Genomic DNA, 19117 nt, shown 5'->3' with positions numbered 1-19117 from the left:
GCCCTTGTATAGATTTTCGTGGACTCAATGCCATTACTATCAAGAATCGGTATCCCATTCCGTTGATCACTGAGCTATTTGACCGCATCAAGGGAGCCCGTATTTTTACTAAGTTGGATCTTCGTGGTGCCTACAATTTAATCAGAATCCGTTCCGGTGATGAATGGAAGACAGCGTTTAACACCAGAGACGGGCATTACGAATATCTGGTAATGCCTTTCGGGCTATGTAATGCCCCCGCTGTTTTTCAGGGCTTCATCAATGAGATTTTTCGGGACTTATTATATGTATGTGTCGTCGTCTACCTGGACGACATATTGATTTTTTCACAGGACCTGCCTTCTCACCACCAACATGTGGCAGAAGTCCTCTCCAGGCTACGGAAAAATTCATTGTTCTGTAAATTAGAAAAATGTTCATTCGAATTACCCCAGATTCCATTCTTGGGGTATATTGTTTCCGGAGTTGGTCTGAAGATGGATCCTGACAAAGTAAATGCTGTACTACATTGGCCCCAGCCAACTACTCTTCGTGCGATCCAGCGTTTTTTAGGTTTTGCCAATTACTATAGACGCTTCATTCAAGACTTTTCTTCCATTGCATCTCCTATTGTGGCCCTGACTCGAAAAGGGGCTAATCCTAAGCAATGGTCTACTGAGGCTATTCAAGCCTTTCAAACATTAAAAGAGTCCTTCTCTTCGGCTCCAATCCTTCGTCAGCCTGATGTGACACTCCCCTTTTTCCTAGAAGTAGATGCCTCTAATGTGGGCTTAGGAGCTATTCTCTCCCAATGCTCGGAACAGCAAAAATTCCACCCTTGTGCCTTCTATTCTCGGGGTCTTCTACCCGCAGAGAAGAATTATACCATCGGAGACAAGGAATTACTGGCTATCAAAGCCGCATTAGAGGAGTGGAGATACTTGTTGGAGGGAGCTCGCCATCCGGTGACGATCTTCACGGATCATAAGAACTTGTCATATCTCCAGTCTGCCCAATGCTTGAACCCTCGTCAAGCAAGATGGTCTCTTTTCTTCTCCCGTTTTGAATTAATAATTACCTTCAAACCAGCTGCTAAGAACAAAAAAGCTGATGCTTTATCTAGAGCCTTTGTTACGTCCTCTGATATAGAAGAGGTTTCCAACCATACCATTCTAGACCCCAAATGTATCTCACTGGCTGCTTCATCCACCAAAACGCTACCATTTGGGAAGACCCTCGTGCCTCCTACTCTAAGGAGGAAAATCCTTTCGTGGTTCCATGCCTCTCGTTTTTCTGGACACGCCGGTGAACACAAGACTTTTGAGATCCTCTCTCGAAGTTACTGGTGGCCTTCAATGAGGAGAGACGTCAAAGAGTTCATTGCTTCCTGTGAATTATGTTCGCAATTCAAATCCTCCCGCAGAACCCCAGCAGGGTTGCTGCGACCACTACCCATTCCGTCCAAACCATGGACCCATATTAGTATGGATTTCGTTACTGACTTACCACCTAGTAAGAACCATAACACTATTTGGGTGGTAGTGGACAGATTTTCGAAGATGGCTCATTTCATCCCTCTGTCTGGTTTGCCTTCCTCGTCTATCCTGGCTGAACATTTCATTAAAGAGATCTTCCGTATCCATGGATGTCCATCTGAGATTGTGTCTGATAGAGGAGTACAATTCGTGTCCAGATTCTGGCGAGCCCTTTGTAAAACCTTGGGCATACGATTAGCACTCTCATCTTCTTACCATCCACAATCCAATGGACAAACCGAACGTGTCAATCAAGATCTTGAGACTTTTATAAGGATGTTCTCATCAGCCAATCAAGACAACTGGGTAGAGTTACTCCCTTGGGCTGAGTTCGCCCATAACAACATGTACCATGAGTCATCATCCAAAACTCCATTCTTTGTGGTCTACGGTCACCATCCGTCTTTTCCGGAATTTCCTGCCCTCCCGCCCACCCAAGTTCCTGCGGTGGAAACTGTTTGTCAGACCTTTAAAAATATCTGGTCTCAGGTCAGAACCTGTTTAAAGAAGACTTCTGTCAAATATAAATCTTTCGCTGATAAGAAGAGGCGGGCTATTCCACCACTAAAAATTGGAGATCGTGTCTGGTTATCCACAAAAAATATTCGTTTGAAGGTTCCATCCATGAAATTCGCCCCTCGTTTTATTGGTCCATATAGGATCATTCAAGTTATCAATCCAGTATGTGTGAAACTCCTTCTTCCTAAGAGTCTTCGGATTTCTAATGCCTTCCATGTATCTTTGCTCAAACCTCTTATTATCAACCGTTTTTCAACTCCTCCCTCAGCTCCGCAGCCAGTTCAAGTTCATCAGGAGGAGGATTTTGAGATTACCGAGGTACTAGATGCAAAAATTTCGCGAGGAGTCCTCCACTTCCTCGTTCATTGGAAGGGCTTTGGTCCTGAGGAGCGCTCTTGGATCAAAGCTGAAGATCTTAATGCTCCTGCCCTTTTGAAGAAGTTTTACTCCAAAAATCCGGACAAACCCGGTTCCAGGCGTTCTGTGCCCACCTTTAAAAGGGGGGGTACTGTCACTCACCGGACCGTGAGTGCCTCTTCCCGGACATTTAGGAACCGTGGTCGTCCACCATGCTGAGGGTCTGCGCATGCGCAGCCCTTTTCTATACTTCAGTGTATACCCCTTTAACTCAATTGGCAGATCAGGCAACCTCCCTATATTAAGCACCTGTGGTCAACACCACGTTGCCTGATCTTGGAGTCTCATTCCTCATGAGTCTCTGAAGGTGTTCCTGTATTCCTCGTGTATTCAGCGCTGCTGATTCCTGTGGTTTCCAAACCACTTCTATTCCTGTGGTTTCCATACCACTTCTACCATCAACTGTATCATCAGGACTGTTTGCTGATTCCTATCCGCTGCCTCCGTGCACTACAGTCTTCTAAACCACTTCAACGTTATTGTATATCAATGTGACTGTTTGCTCATTGCTATCCGCTGCCTCTGTGCACTCCAGCTTTTACTTCACTCACCTGCTCCTCATCAAGTCTGTTTGCTGATTCCTATCCGCTGCCTCTGTGCACTACAGTCTCCTGCTTGCAACTCGCCTGTGTTCATCATCGTGACTGCCAGCTGACTATTATCCGCTGCCTCTGTGCACTACAGTCTCCTGCTTGCAACTCGCCTGTGTTCATCATCGTGACTGCCAGCTGACTATTATCCGCTGCCTCTGTGCACTACAGTCTCCTGCTTGCAACTCGCCTGTGTTCATCATCGTGACTGCCAGCTGGCTACTATCCGCTGCCTCCGTGCACTACAGCCTCCTGCTTGCAACTCGCCTGTGTTCCACATCGTGACTGCCAGCTGATTACTATCCGCTGCCTCCGTGCACTACAGTCTCATCTCATCTTGCTGTGGCTTCCTCGAGACTGCCGCTTTCATGACCATCTGCTACACTTCATGATCAACAGCTCCTGCCCTGCGCTGCACTCCTGTTGCCCATCGCTGTTGGTTCCTGTGGTTGCTACTGGTTACCTCCGTGTGCCGCTGAGTCCTGCCGCTGTGGTCAGCGCTATCGTCCATCTCCTGCTGATCCACTCTCCACGCCTTCACGTGTTCCACTGGCCTCTACCCTCCTGTCAGCATTGGACTTGTATTTCATCTACTACCCTCTGCTGGATCATCTCCATTCTCCTGGGTCCCCTATGAGTCCAGTTCCACGTGTTGCTGACTTCTGTGGATTCGTGTCCCTGCCGGTCTACTCACCTGTGCGCTGCACCTGCTAGACCGCTGCCTCACCTATCCAGGGACTTCCTATCCAGTCGGTCTCCAGCCGCTCAGGTACCGCTGCAATCCCATCTGACTGCTACTGCTGAACCACGGTATGCATACTTCTCATTGACTGTGCTGTGTATTGCATATCTTGCTGGACTGTGTTTGGTTCTCTCTGGAGTCTGCTATCCTCTGAGTCTATTGCCATCATTGACTGTGTTATCATTGTCCTGGACTTCTTCAAGAGACTTTCTAGATTGCAGACCTGCTCAGTCATTTATATATATATATATCTATATTGTGCATATTACTGTGGATCGTGTATAAGGTGCCTGTGTATATCCTGTGTTGCAGTCTTCCCCCGTGCACCTCCTCACATATATATTCAGTGGTACAGCTTGCTGATGTCAGACCACTGATCCCTGTTTCCGGTATCATCTGTTCCATCCTCCTCTCACATAGCAGTGGTACAACTTGCTACCGCAGACCACTGACTACCTGGATACCTCCACTTGGATTCCATTCCTTCACTCAGACAGCGGTGCAACTTGCTACCCGCAGACCGCTGACTCTCATCACCTCCTTGTTTCTGTTGGACATTCCTACTCACTATAGCAGTGGTACAACTTGCTATCGCAGACCACTGACTACCTTCACGTGTCCTTGTCCATACAGTTCCTTGTGTATTATTACCTCATTATTACCAGTGTTGCTAGTCATAGACTTTCCTGAGCATCTCACCGGCCATCATTTCATGTTCCGTGATCACCCAGCTACCAGAGTACTCTATTACCATCTACATTGCTCTGGTAAGCCCACCATCTGGTGATCCCTGGGTAAAGACTCCTAGTGCCCGTGACACTGCCTCAGTGATGTCATGGTACATAGTGAATTGATAGGCTGCCCTCTCATGAATACTGGCTCAGCACACAACATGGCTGCCTCAGTGATGTCACTGGTACGTAGTGAACTGATAGGCTGCCCTCTCATGAATAGTGGCTCAGCACACAACATGGCTGCCTCAGTGATGTCACTGGTACGTAGTGAACTGATAGGCTGCCCTCTCATGAATACTGGCTCAGCACACAACATGGCTGCCTCAGTGATGTCACTGGTACGTAGTGAACTGATAGGCTGCCCTCTCATGAATACTGGCTCAGCACACAACATGGCTGCCTCAGTGATGTTACTGGTATGTAGCGAACTGATAGGCTGCCCTCTCATGAATACTGGTTCAGCACACAACATGGCTGCCTCAGTGATGTCACTGGTATGTAGTGAACTAATAGGCTGCCCTCTCATGAATACTAGCTCAGCACACAACATGGCTGTCTCAGTGATGTTACTGGTATGTAGCGAACTGATAGGCTGCCCTCTCATGAATTATGGTTTAGGATGCAAGATGTGTATATGTGACAGGTGTACATGAATTTATATCAGTTAGCTCTAGCATATTTATGACAGTCTGTTCCTTATAATCAGATTAAGCATGTTAGAACACCATTTTGTCCCTTCTTCTCTCTATGTACACCTGATCCCAGACAAGGAGACTGACACAATGCTCTCATTATATAGTATACAATTCATCAGACTTTTCCAGGCAGATGCCTAGAAAACAACTTTATCTACGTTTCTCTAATCGGATGAACCAAAAGAATCGCACACAGAGTAGCTGGGTCCAAAGGGGCAAAATTACTAATGGAAGGGCATCTGCCCAAAAAATCAGTGATTCCTAAGCCAGTGATCTTTGATCAAGCTGTAGATACATTTTTTCATACTTCAAGATCCTAGTTTCAAGCTGGCATCACACAGGGTTACCAGTTATACACCAGCATATTTTCAAGTACGAATGAAATCCCCAGTGTGATTAAATCATAAATGCCAACATTTGATAGCTCCCATGCATGAAATGCGTAGGTTAGCATTGTGAAGTCAGGGGTCGTGGACCTTAATGGCGCCAGCTCCATTATAACACCCTACACGCATCAGCGCCCCCTGTTTCACCACGGCCTGGTTCAGGGGTATTGCCCAACTCTTCTGGGAGTTGGGGAGAGCACCCATAATTCCGGAAGACTGGTCAAGTATGGGTTAAATGCAATGTAATATGATTATTAGTCTATAGATTGTAAGCTTGCAAGCAGAGCTCTCTTATCTCTGTCTGTATTACCCAGTATTGTTTTATTACTATGGAATTTGCTGACGTTATATAAATAAATGTTGATGATGATAATCTCATGAGATCATGTTACCCCTCCACCCCCCAAACAAACCCGATTTCCTGTATTCTCTATTTCAAATGAGAATTTCCTGCCCAGAATGGCTCAGACATCTCCGCCATCAGCTATTTTTGGCCCATAAAATGAATAAACGAGACTGAGGGCAAAGCTACACCGGTGATTTTTAGATGAATCACAGAACAGAGATCTCTTGTTCTTATATGAATTTGTTTTTAATGCGCTACACAAGTGATTTTAGCCGTCTTGTTTAATGACGTAATGTCGCAGTTATTTTATAGTTTATTTTATTGCCTTTGTGCAATTAACTTCGTCCATAGGATTTAATTTGTTGGGCGATTGATTACTGATCCCACAAGATTTTCGGTCATTCTGGACACGAAATGCATATTTTAAAAAGAGAATACCTGTATACAACGGTCAGTGAAGATAAAACACACTTGAATAGAAGCCAGCGCAGGGTGGATAACAGGTGCCCGGAATCCTGCTTCTAATCTAAGCAAATTGATTATTGAACAAGAAAAGAAACAGTTGTTCGACCATTTCTAATACACCCAGACACTTGTATTGACTGTTACAAGATGGTGTGATTTGTAGACATTGCCAGAGCAGGTCGTTCATATACGGCTTACTATCTAGACACACACATACCCACACACCAGGGGCGGATCTAGGCAACTGCTCTACCCGGGGCGATTTTAGGGGGGGGGGGGGGGCGATTTAGGCCCCGCCCCCTTTCTAATTTCTAAGGCTGCTGACGGCTGCACAGTATGTGCAGGTCCGTTCAGCATTGGCAGTGTGCTGTCCCGCTGCTCTGATTGTGTTTAAAACACAATCAGAGCAGCCGGGCAGCACACTGTCAATGCTGAACGGACCTGCACAGTGTGCAGCCGTCAGCAGCAAGCCCCTGCTAGGGGGGGCGATCGCCCCGATCGCCCCCCCCCTGGATCCGCCACTGCCACACACAGACACATACAGACACAGACACACACACACAGATACACACAGACACACACACAGACACACACATACAGACACACACACACACACACACACACACACAGACACACACACAGACACACACATACCCACACACAGACACACACATATACACACAGACACACACATACCCACACACACCCACACACAGACACACACAGATACACACACACACCCACACACAGACACACACATACCCACAGATACACACACAGATACACACACACAGATACATACAGACACACACAGATACACACACAGATACACACAGACACACACACACACACACACCCACACACAGACACACACAGACACACACAGATACACAGACACACAGACACACAGACACACACATACCCACACACAGACACACACAGATACATACAGACACACACAGATACACACAGACACACACACACACATACCCACACACAGACACACACAGATACACACAGATACACACACAGATACACACAGACACACACACACAGACACACACAGATACACACACAGATACACACATAGATACACAGATACACACAGACACACACACAGACACACACATACCTACACACAGACACACACATACCCACACACACACAGATACACACAGACACACACATACCCACATACAGACACACACATACCCACACACACCCACACACAGACACACACAGATACAAACAGACACACACATTCCCACACACAGACACACACATACCCACACAGATACACACAGACACACACATACCCACACACACCCACACACATACCCACACACAGACACACACATACCCACACAGATACACACACAGATACACACACACACACACACAGACACACACATACCCACACACAGACACACACAGATACACACAGACACACACATTCCCACACACAGATACACACACAGATACACACAGACACACACATTCCCACACACAGATACACACACAGATACACACAGACACACACATTCCCACACACAGATACACACACAGATACACACAGACACACACATACCCACACACACCCACACACAGACACACACATACCCACACACAGACCCACACAGATACACACAGACACACACATACCCACACACAGATACACACACAGATACACACAGACACACACATACCCACACACACCCACACACAGACACACACATACCCACACACAGACACACACATACCCACACAGATACACACAGACACACACACATACAGACACACACATACCCACACACACCCACACACAGACACACACAGACACACACATACCCACACACAGACACACACATACCCACACACAGACACACGCATACAAATCACGAGCATTGTGGCTGAAATCCTCCTTCCATAGTCCTGCGCTTGCCCCAGACATAAGGACACTCACGCATGCCGCATATATACCATACTTGCCAACTCTCACTGAATGTCAGGGAGTCTCCCTGAACTAGGGGTGATCTCACTCACTCCCTGAAGAGTCTGGCATTCTCCCTGATGCTGAGCCAGTACAAGACGTGGTTGGCTTCACCATCTGTGGCATGATGACACAGTTCAGAAATTGTGTCCTATGTCCATGTATTGATTCCTATGGAGGTGGCCATTTTCATGGAGACCAAGATGTTATCGAAGACTGACAGGTAAGACAACATGACTTCAGTAATGGAGACAGAAATGTAAAAGACACTTCATTAGCTGCTTTTCTTTAACGCATAGTTGCCTACTCTCCCGTAATGCCCGGGAGACTCCCGCACTTCTGGGAGACCTCCAAGGCTCCCGGGAGAGCAGGGCAATCTCCCAGTTCTTGCCCCCACAATAAATAAGTGGTGGGGCTTAATGACGCAAAATATTGCGTAATCTTAGCTCCGCCCCTGCTGTAATTGGCTAAAATTGTGACAATCGTTTAAGGGGGGGGGGCAAAATGATGCGATTTGTCAAGCCCCGCCCCCACACCCCACCTCCCTCGGGAACTCCCTGAAGCCAACGAGGAAAAGTTGTCAAGTATGATATATGATTATGCTGCGGATCTGCATTCTGTTTGGAAAACACAGTTTAGTTATGGAGCCAATGACAATGTAACTGGGTTACTCACAGCTGTCACTATCTCTGTGTCACCTTCTCTGACTCAACTCTGCTTTTGCCTTTACTCAGTTTCTGCTGTGTGGTGTGTTATGTCCCATCATTCCCCCCACCCACTCCCCCCATACTCAAATCACCTGCTTTCTATCCCCGTAGAAACTTTGCATCGTGTGTTTCAGCAATAACCGCAGTCAAACACTTCTATTTTCCATAGCAACAACATTTGGGGAAAATAAATGTTGAGTTTTCACTTTCTCTGGTGTAATCTTAATGTTGATCAATGGAGCCGATACATGTTTACTTAATGCAATCAGTTTGTGATTGGAAAGCCTCTAATTTAGCTAATTATTTTGTGAAAACATATATAATACTATCCCCAGGAATAGAACATTAGAACATAATGGTAATTAGCGTCTGCAGGGCTGATTGAAGGTTGATCCGAAAGCACTTTACAGAGAACTGCGTGGAAACATCAGATTTGTCCTGAGGCTATGAGTCTGGACAAACCGTTCCCATCCCAAGAACAAAAGCCGTTCAATTAACTGTCTGCTGGCAGCTCAGAATACAGGCACCCAAAAGGTGAAATGTGTATTTTATTAAACAGTAGTTATATCACATAGTTGAAATTAGTGGCTTCTGTAGATGGATATAAAACTAGCTTAGGCCGTGTATGGTAAAGTACTCAACTTACAATATCACATGATTACAAATGAAATATTAGCATCCAAGAAATTGTATTGTGGCAAGGGGCAAAAATTTTGCCTTAGGTCAGTTGTAACAATGTCAAATGAGACCTTCTAAACTGACCTGACATAGATAAGTATAGGACACAACGCATTTCGGCGTCAATTTAATATTCAGATGAACTACAGCAAGGCAAACTGAACACTTGAACCCCGCACCATCTCTACTGCACGGATAGCTGTCATTCGTGAATTGCAGTAACAAATTAAAAAAACTAACAGTATTCGTGGGTGCCAGTCAGATTCTACTGTAGTGAATAGGGGATGAGTCAACTCAGACTACTATATTTTCAAATTTATATGACACTTCTAAAATCTCTAACACACAAGTAGATAGGTTATAAACAACGTTAATGGGAGTATAAGACTAAGCAGAGTTACATAATGACCATCGCTTTGACAGCGTTTAGCTGGGATAGCTTGAATCTGATTGGCTATAAGCAGCTTACAACCAATCAGAAGGCGCCGTCCATGGCACTGAACTCTGCTCACTCTTAAAAGCTTTCCTAGTTGGCCGCTATCCAAACTTGTCCCTTAGGCAAACAGTGTCTTCACTGTGTTTATTTTTTTCCCCATAAGGCAGTACAAAGGCTAATGGCAAACTTGAAAAACAGTTCAAAGTCATTAAAATAAAAATTTAGAATTTTCCCTTTAATTTTATAACAAGACCCAAATACCTATCTCCAATGCAATTCCTGGGGGTTAATAAATACACATTGCAGTCATTCACGGTCACCTATAATCAAATGTAAAATTATCTGAACAATATCAACATCGTCACAGTTTTCAGGTTCATATCTTGAGGGCTCAGCAAGGTGGCCGAGAGCGAAAGGTCCCCCCGAGCCTTTACGTCCAAAATAAAGCAGTGATATTGGATTGGGCTGCTCTATTTCTGGGCCAGTGAGATGGATTTGCCCCACAGTCATAAATCTTATTCACTATCTCTAAGAGCCAGAAAATCATCACCCAAATCAAGGACATATCTATAGTTTCCAGTGCTGCCTCTAGCAGATGATCTGGTAACAACCTTGGTGAGTCATCGCTGTATCCAGGTTTTCTCCAGTGGGACCGCTGTCAAGAAAAAAAAAGCAGACAGATGGGCCCATCCAAGCGAGAATGTTAGTGGGGATAAAAAGAACGAGAATGGAGAGGTTCAGAAATATTAATGAAACACAAGCTGGAATATATCATATTCTTACGATGGCGGCAGGAAGACTTAACGGTAAAACAAAAAAGTGGCACAAAGATGCAAAACGTAAAATGTTAAAGAGTGCCGGGGACAAACATATCGCATTTGTGTGTGAGCTGAAAATGACCTTAATTCCGGATAATGGTCCTCTCGAAATCAAGTGGATCATTAACAGGAATGGTGGAAAAGTGACCACTATGGGCCTATTAGGGTTCATCTTCCAATGGCACCGACAGGCTGCAAAGGGGCCAAAAATTATCCGGATGATCGGTCCGAAGGACGAACCTCACCTGATTTGGCCACCGATATGTATTGTTAAATTGAATCTTTGAGCGTCAGGAACAGACCGCGAATGGGCAGCTGTAGGCTAAGTTGGCAAACACAAATATATGAATGAATCACAACACATCAAACACCGACTAATATAGACAATACATCATCATACTGTTGTCTTTCTGCCAGGGACATCAGTAGGGAGGGAATAGGAAGACTAGTAAGGAAGACTCAAAATAAGAGCGTGACTACTTATAAGTGCGGCATAAGAGTCACAGACAGGCCAGGATTCGTGGAAAAGCCACAAAGCACTGGGCGTAGGGTTACACTCAGCTCATTGTGTACATACGTGTTCTTAGTTGTGTAGTTTGTATATCATAACTTTTTTCACAACTGAAGTAGTCTATTTAAGAAGATTCCTCTGTTATGAAGATTTTCTATAGCTACTAATCGCTTGTTGTTGGGGCAGGTGGGCAATGCTCAGCGACACTGACTGGCAGCAGTAAGAGAAGTCTTATTGCTCGTCGGGTCAGCCACACTGGGACTTGGGCTCCCAGGTCCCGATCTCCTAAAAAAAATACGAATAAAGACAAAAATTTCAAAAATAGAAAATAAAAAAATGTATCTTAAGATATTTAAGATCCAGCCGGCCCGTCATAAGAACATTAATTAAATCAATACAAAAACTATTTTGCAGTTTTCACAAAAAAATATCTGTTAGTGGTTAGACAGGTGTAGCTGAACTACAAGTTTCAGCATGCAGTGCCAGCCTCTGATTGGCCAGGGATGCTGGGACGTGTAGGTTCACAGCAGCTGCGTAGCAATGGCTGTCTTACCTTGCCTTAGAGAATTCAACAAATTAAACAGGAATTATAGATTTTGGAGAATCTTTATTTTGGAGCTTTGTGCAATATTGTGACATGAATTCAGTCATTTCTTATTAGAAAAATAATTGCATCAGTTTCTTAAGGCGGCCCTAACGATATCGCCAAATAATTGGGCAGATAAAACAGCGTGTGAACAAAAACAAGTACAATGGCCGATAATAACCCAACCAAAATCCATCACAGAGCATGTTGGGAAGTGTGATCAGCAGAGCCGTAGCTAAGAATTCTAGCGCCTGGGGCGAGAAAGAGAAATGCCGCCCCCCTAGCCCTCAATTGTAACCAAACTAACCTAAAATATTCCTAAATTGCGCCCCCCATCAGCGTTGCGCCCTTGGCGGTCGCCCCTGTCGCACAGCCCTAGTTACGGTCCTGGTGATCAGACCCCCACTATCAGCCCGATACTCCTTCGGCTTTGGTCAGCATTGAAAGACTCCTGGGGGGAAATCAATTAGTCGCGATGTCCCTCTGGACATCGGGGCAGTACATTTTATTTTCGGCATGACGGTACCGCAACATCGTGGACTTCTGCTCGCACCCCTATAAGGGGAGAAGAGAAATCCACGGTGCTGTGGAAACGAGGGGTGCCTTTGCACTAAGCCTGGGTGCCAAATTCCCAGATCTAGTTCAATTTGGCCAGTGTGTGGCTAGCGGTACAGGGTAGAAATAAAGAGATCTGGGAGATGAGGATAGGACAGATATGAGACAGTCTTCCAAGACCAGTTAAATTAAAACTAAGACATCAGAATTAAAAATAACAAAAAATACAGGAAGTATAGATAGCAGGTGACAATTCAAATACACACTGGCCATATTTTGACATTCTTAATAACATAAATATAAAGTGACTATTACATTATAATATTCCTGTCGCAGGACTTTACTTAACTTCTTTAGTTCATGGCTAGCCATGTGAAAAAAATAGGCCATTTTTTTATATATTTCTGATCCTTATCTCGGCCCCGTTAATCTACTTCACATCACTGAGACCACGGTATGACGAGAGGGGGAATGTCTAGACTAGAAAATGTCAGAACACAGGCAAAGAGCAGACAGACACGAGCCTCTAAGCATGTTCACAGCCTGTAGAGAGAGATAACACAAGTAGTAGTTGTACATCCTTTTCCCACTAATGGCACAATCAAGTAAAGATGTATTTTAAGTAAGATGTTTATTCTCAAGGTCCTTTAAATGTTAAGGCTTCCTGATGTAGATTTATCAAATCATCTAAACAGGAAAAGTGGAGCTGTTGCCCGTAGTAACTAATCAGATTCTAGCTATCATTTGTCCAGTACATTCTAAAAAAGATGATAGCTAGAAACTGATTTGTTGCTATGGGCAACACTATTCCTTTTGAGAATATTTGAAACATCTACCGCCATACTTCATTAAAAACATTTCTCTGTTTAATAAAAGGTGAAATAATAGTTAGGGCTAGATTTATAAACTGCGGGTTTGAAAAAGTGGAGATGTTGCCTATAGCAACCAATCAGATTCTAGGGCCTGATTCATTAAGGAACTTAAATTAAGAAGTTTCTTATTTCAGTCTCCTGGACAAAACCATGTTACAATGCAAGGGGTGAAAATTAGCTTTCTGTTTTGCACATAAGTTAAATACTGACTGTTTTTTCATGTAGCACACAAATATCAACTTTAAATTTCAGTGTACAAATAAGCTATCAAGTATTTGTGTGCTACATGAAAAAACAGTCAGTATTTAACTTATGTGCAAAACAGAAAGCTAATTTGCTCCCCTTGCATTGTAACATGGTTTTGTCCAGGAGACTGAAATAAGAAGTTTCTCAAGTTAAGATCCTTAATGAATCAGGCCCCTAGTTATCATTTATTTAATGCATTAAACAAAATGACAGCCAGAATCTGATTGGTTGCTATAGGCAACATCTCCACATTTTCAAACCCGCAGTTTAGTAAATATACCCCTTAATGTGTTTCGTCTTGTCTTTATATTCGCCCCACACAAGAAAGGGTAATTTATGAACATGCAATAACGCAAATGCACATTTGTGATGTCCTGCGCTTATTTTTAAACAAAGGCACCGGTTATATGGGAAGCACATCGATAATGGTCCCAAGATGACCGTGTGCAGAGGGTACAAATGTTTACATTTACTGACGGGAGGAGTTTGTCTATTTGGACCATTCCTAGATAAATGCAGACTGGGTGCACTGATATTGAACCCACATGCGAAAACAAGATTACATTTTGCAGAACGAGATGTTTAAATTCCTTGGATGGAGAAGGACTTTTGCTGTAGTGCTGTCTGGTTAGTGGGCAGCTGCAGAACCTCTGTCCTCAGGAAAAAACGACTAATTTATATGGATATTTTTTTATGATAATTGGAGTAGTCCCATACGTGCAATGAGACGACTTTTGCACTATTCAGGTGCATTCGTGGGCATACAAATAGCCATGAAATATAAAAACACGTACTAATGTAACCTTCCTGATGTAACTGCACTCTCATAGTTAATTTAGGATATTAATGATGCTTGAACAAGCAGTATTTTAGGAGAAAAAATTAAAAGTATGAATTAATTAAGACAGCGCTTCTAAAGTGGAAGTAGGCAGCAATCTCCAGTGAGTTTTCTAGACTTCTGCCATTTACCGCGGTGATTCCCAAACTCAGAGTGCTGATAGATCTACGCTCGGCGAATAAGCACAAAACGTAATGTCCTGGGCATCCACCGATTTTGTGGTTAGACAGACCGCCCCCCTCACAGTTTTTGCCACACACTCCCATTTACTTATTCAGCGACGGGAACGGATCGAAGGATTGGGCGTCCGGCTGCGGACACCAATACAGAAACAAGTCCCTTAGCTCAAACCTTAAATCTCACACAACAATGTAAAATAAAATGAGTCATACGCTGATGACCCATGAATCAGAATTCTCTTATCTCCGAGGAACATGCAAATATAATGTGAAACCTTGGACCATTACAGAAATCATTGCGTCGATGCTGCTCATCCTTTACCAAAGAGGAATCTTCTCTCCAGCCCCAGTCTGAATGCAAATATCAATTAAGTAATGGGAAGAGATGGACGCAACTTTTTATAATATAGCAGCAACAATAAAGTTTTATATACTATTAGTGGGACAGGTCCAGACACAATCAGACAATAAAAAGTGGACTGCCAATGTACCTGCAAGAGGAAAGTCTATGTCAAGGTCTACATCGCCAGCATTAACTTAAACATGCCCCTACTGTACTCGTCCTATACTTGCTTGCCCCTTCCCCAACAACCCTCCCCCTTCCATTCCTCCTCTTTAAGCGTAAAGGAGTTGCAAGCGCAAGATACGACCGAATCTGCATTGAAGGTGAAAGCGTAAGTCTTAAGCGGCTTAAGATGTGGGGCAGACATTCACAGATATAAAGCAGGATGTGACAAGCAACTTTGAATGACTCTAGTAAGAAAAGCTATTGTGAAATTCAAATAAAAGGAAGACAGCACATTTATTCCTCCTTTACAGCAAGCCAAATATTTTCTACTTTTTAGTTCCTCTTTAAGTGAAAAGTATGTTGAGAGCAGAGTTTAACAGTTGCTGGAGTATCTCAGTCCTATTCAGAATTGCTTATATGCTTATTAAGTTTACCATGTAAACATATGCAAATGCTCTACACTCTCATATCTTTTTAATAAGATGCATTATGGATTGACACATTTAGGCGGAATCCAGGATATAAATTGCACCACTATATTTAATCACAAATCAGTCAAAGCTATTTCCTGGTGCTTTGGTCATTTCTTTCACAAACTCTGATAAACGCCTACACACCTGAATGGTACATCTGCGCCAACTTCGCTGTCGGAACCGCCGCTGCTTGATGAATGAGGATCTTCTTCTCGCTCCTGTTCGCTGCTTTGTTGACAAGTTTGGTTGAGTAACTTAAAATCCATCCATATGTCCCAGAGCAGGTCTTCGATACTCTGAATCTTAGCACATTTTAAGGTGCATTTATTAAGTTCTTTCACCGCAAAACGAGGGTTGACTCTAACCGGGGCCGTGCTGGATTTCCTACGTTTCTCTGCATTCTTCTTGCTCCGACATGACTGGATAGAAACCCTTCGCTGCGTCAGCAGTTCCAGCGAGGGGCCACCGGCTGCCGACTTGCGCCTGACTTTACACGCGCTCATGCTCACTTTCCTTTCGGAGTCAGATGGCCGTGACTTGCTAAAATGTCGATGGAAAAAGTTCTCCATGGTTGCAAAGCGGTAAGCGGCGGAAAAAACGACCCGATCTACTCACGTCTGAATCTGTCCAGCAATATATTCGCACACACGTTCTTCAGTGGCTGGTTCACCAGTTATATGAAGCCGTTTGCTGAACACGCAAAGAGTCTTGAGATTTTTTTCAAGGTCCCAGTTGACATTTTGCACCCAACTAATGTAACGTCAACACCGATCACCTTTGCCCTACTAGAATAAATTCTCATTACAATCTCCTTACTATTTAAGTAGCACAGTACTTAACCTGTAGTCTTAACTTTCTCAGAGTTCCAACAAACTCAGCTGCTCCAGCTGAAATAAATAGCAGTAGAAAAACACCGATTAGACAGGGCCGGCATTGTCAAAGGGGTGAAAAAGATCCCAGTCTTGCAAATGAAAAAATGTAATTGCTCTGAGTAACACTTCCAAAACCAAAGCAGACTAAGAAAATCCTCAACTGACCCATGTTTACATTACACAGGAAGGAATATTACGGCATTTTGGCTCAGCTCTCTGGAGGGGCTTAAAAGCTGTGACTTAGACAGGTTGTTTCCAAATTTAATCCCAGCTGCGCCATTACTAAACTCTTGCAGTCTTTTGATGTGTGGTCGCTGTCAAAAAAAAAAACTGCTCTGCACGTCTTAAGGAAGAGGAAGGCGTGTGAGTGTCGTAATCATGGGTCTTTGTATAACTCCGGCACTGCCATATTATCAGTGCCTGCACGTGACAGCTTGTGTGACAATTGCAAACAGTTCACACATTAGTAACTATGTTCTCCGAGAAGCACAATCTCTCTTAACAGTCCTACTTCACCCACATCCTCGTCTGATTGCATCTTTAAATCCCCCCGTCACCCTTCTTCAGTCCATCCTTCTCCTCTCTTCTCAGTGTTAGACAACAGGAGATGTGATCAGTGCTGGATGGACAATAACGGGGCACACAACCCAGGAATGGACACACCCTACACGCCGGGTCGCCAATGAACCCCAAAAACCGGTGGAACCTAACTTTACTACCAAATGTCAATGGCTGCTAATCTATCCTTAAAGATCTTGTTGGCTCACAGATTTAACCAACTGGCTCCTGAATTTGACATGGTTGATCCCACCACTGCTATAGCTACCATCCAGTCTATTTGGCACAAAGTATTGTGTTCACAGAACATGCTGTACCTTGATAAACTGACATCAGTTGGCTGTTCGCATGGAAAACGTTGCCTCTTTCTCGGTCGACCATAGACCAACTCTAAATCCGAACCTAAGTGCAATGCACACAATAAAGACTGCAAACTCTTTACTCAGTGCAAAAAATAGATTGCTACAGTTTATAGTAATAAATAAAAACTATTAACACAACAATAAAAATCTAGACTACATTACCAATTGTAACCTGCCCGTCCCAAGCCTTAGTACAAATTGCCCTCTCATCTAAAACAAATCCTGTCTTTCAAAAATTCTTTAATGATGTAATACAATAGCACAAAACTGCCTACAATAATACAAATGTATAGAAACTTTCCAAAATATAAACTTCAATTAGCCCTTTAACAGAATCACAAAGCTTTTAAATCATTCTAGTGTTGCAGAAAGATTTCTAATGCTCGTTAATTGTTGGCAAGTGCTTTTGATTATTCGTATCATATTACAACATCATTGTTCAAAAACAGACGCAGAGTCCTCCAGCCTCTTCCCAGACTACAAACAACATAAAACACATCTACGTAGACTTTTAGAGAAAAAAAATTGATTAATTGTTAATTGATTGTTGATATTCAACCTGAAGATATAAACGTATCTTCCTTGTACCCGTAAATTAAAATGTGAGTTTCTTCATAGATATTCCCAAAGTACCCCAATCAAAGGCCTTCTTCTGGGAAGTCCACCTTGGTCCTCCTCAGATTGCAGGAAAAGCAGTCCACATGCCAGGTAGATGTCAAAGGTGACATTATCATATAGTTGTAATTTCTGGACTCTTCAGACGAAAGGCCAGAGCTTATGCAAAATATCCTAAAGAAAACCATTGGCGTCTTTCACTCCCCATCACTCCTTCATCTAAAAGAGTTTCTGAAAAACTTGGGAGTTGTGGAATTTTTGGCAGAAGATTGACGTCAGAGTGGGTATTACGCTCTAGATCTACATTGAGAGAAGAGGGAGCTGGATGTCATTCAAGAGAGTAAAGTCCACTGGGGACATTACTTCCACTAGGAGACTGCATGGGAATGTCGAACCTCTAGTGCATTTATTACAGGCAGCATCTCGCACACTACACATTCCTCTCGGTGCACTCTGCTCCATGTAAGACCTCTGACAATTGTTCTCATGCAGTCTGATGCCTGCACACTCCTCTCTCTCTACTTCCTCTAGCATTCATGGCAGTTTCAGAGCAGAACAGATTATATATTCCACTTCCTGCCTGACGATGAAATTAAACCGTTATCCAGATGGTGCATATTTTATACTAATATCCAAATGTAGATTGGAGAATAGTAAAGGTGCTATGTCCTATAGATACACATATAGGGCTTTAAAAAAAAAAAAAGAACAGCACTCGTTACGACCGTATTAAAGTAACTCAAGATGTGTTTAGATTTGAATCTGGGTGTAAGTACGCTCTACCTAAATGTTACTTGTGGAATGTAGATACACAGGACAGACTGCAGTATACACACAGGAAAAGTCACATCAAAACACAAGAAAAAAAAAGTTTGAAATGATAAAATAAATGAACAACTCTTAAC

The 19117-nt window shown here is 43.5% G+C and overlaps 1 protein-coding gene across 10 annotated transcripts in view; it reads right to left on the bottom strand.

Moving 5' to 3' along the window:
- The window catches only part of DGKI (diacylglycerol kinase iota), a 234527-nt gene that overhangs the window by 123579 nt on the left and 91831 nt on the right, over positions 1-19117 (bottom strand). For 4 of the 10 annotated variants that reach the window (XM_075210391.1, XM_075210392.1, XM_075210393.1 and 1 more), the window contains exon 1: positions 15950-18157. The exons of 3 other annotated variants lie outside the window; for them this stretch is intronic. In XM_075210391.1, the coding sequence (XP_075066492.1) occupies positions 15950-16374 (425 nt within the window). In that variant the 5' untranslated portion in view covers positions 16375-18157. Of the gene's footprint in view, positions 1-15949; positions 18158-19117 lie in introns of those variants that run through there. 3 more of the 10 variants (XM_075210395.1, XM_075210396.1, XM_075210397.1) reach the window with 1 other exon arrangement.

This window comes from Mixophyes fleayi, chromosome 4 (genome assembly GCF_038048845.1).
Source record: "Mixophyes fleayi isolate aMixFle1 chromosome 4, aMixFle1.hap1, whole genome shotgun sequence".
In the NCBI taxonomy this organism is placed as follows: domain Eukaryota; kingdom Metazoa; phylum Chordata; class Amphibia; order Anura; family Limnodynastidae; genus Mixophyes; species Mixophyes fleayi.
This window is presented reverse-complemented; position numbering and strand designations above follow the sequence as displayed.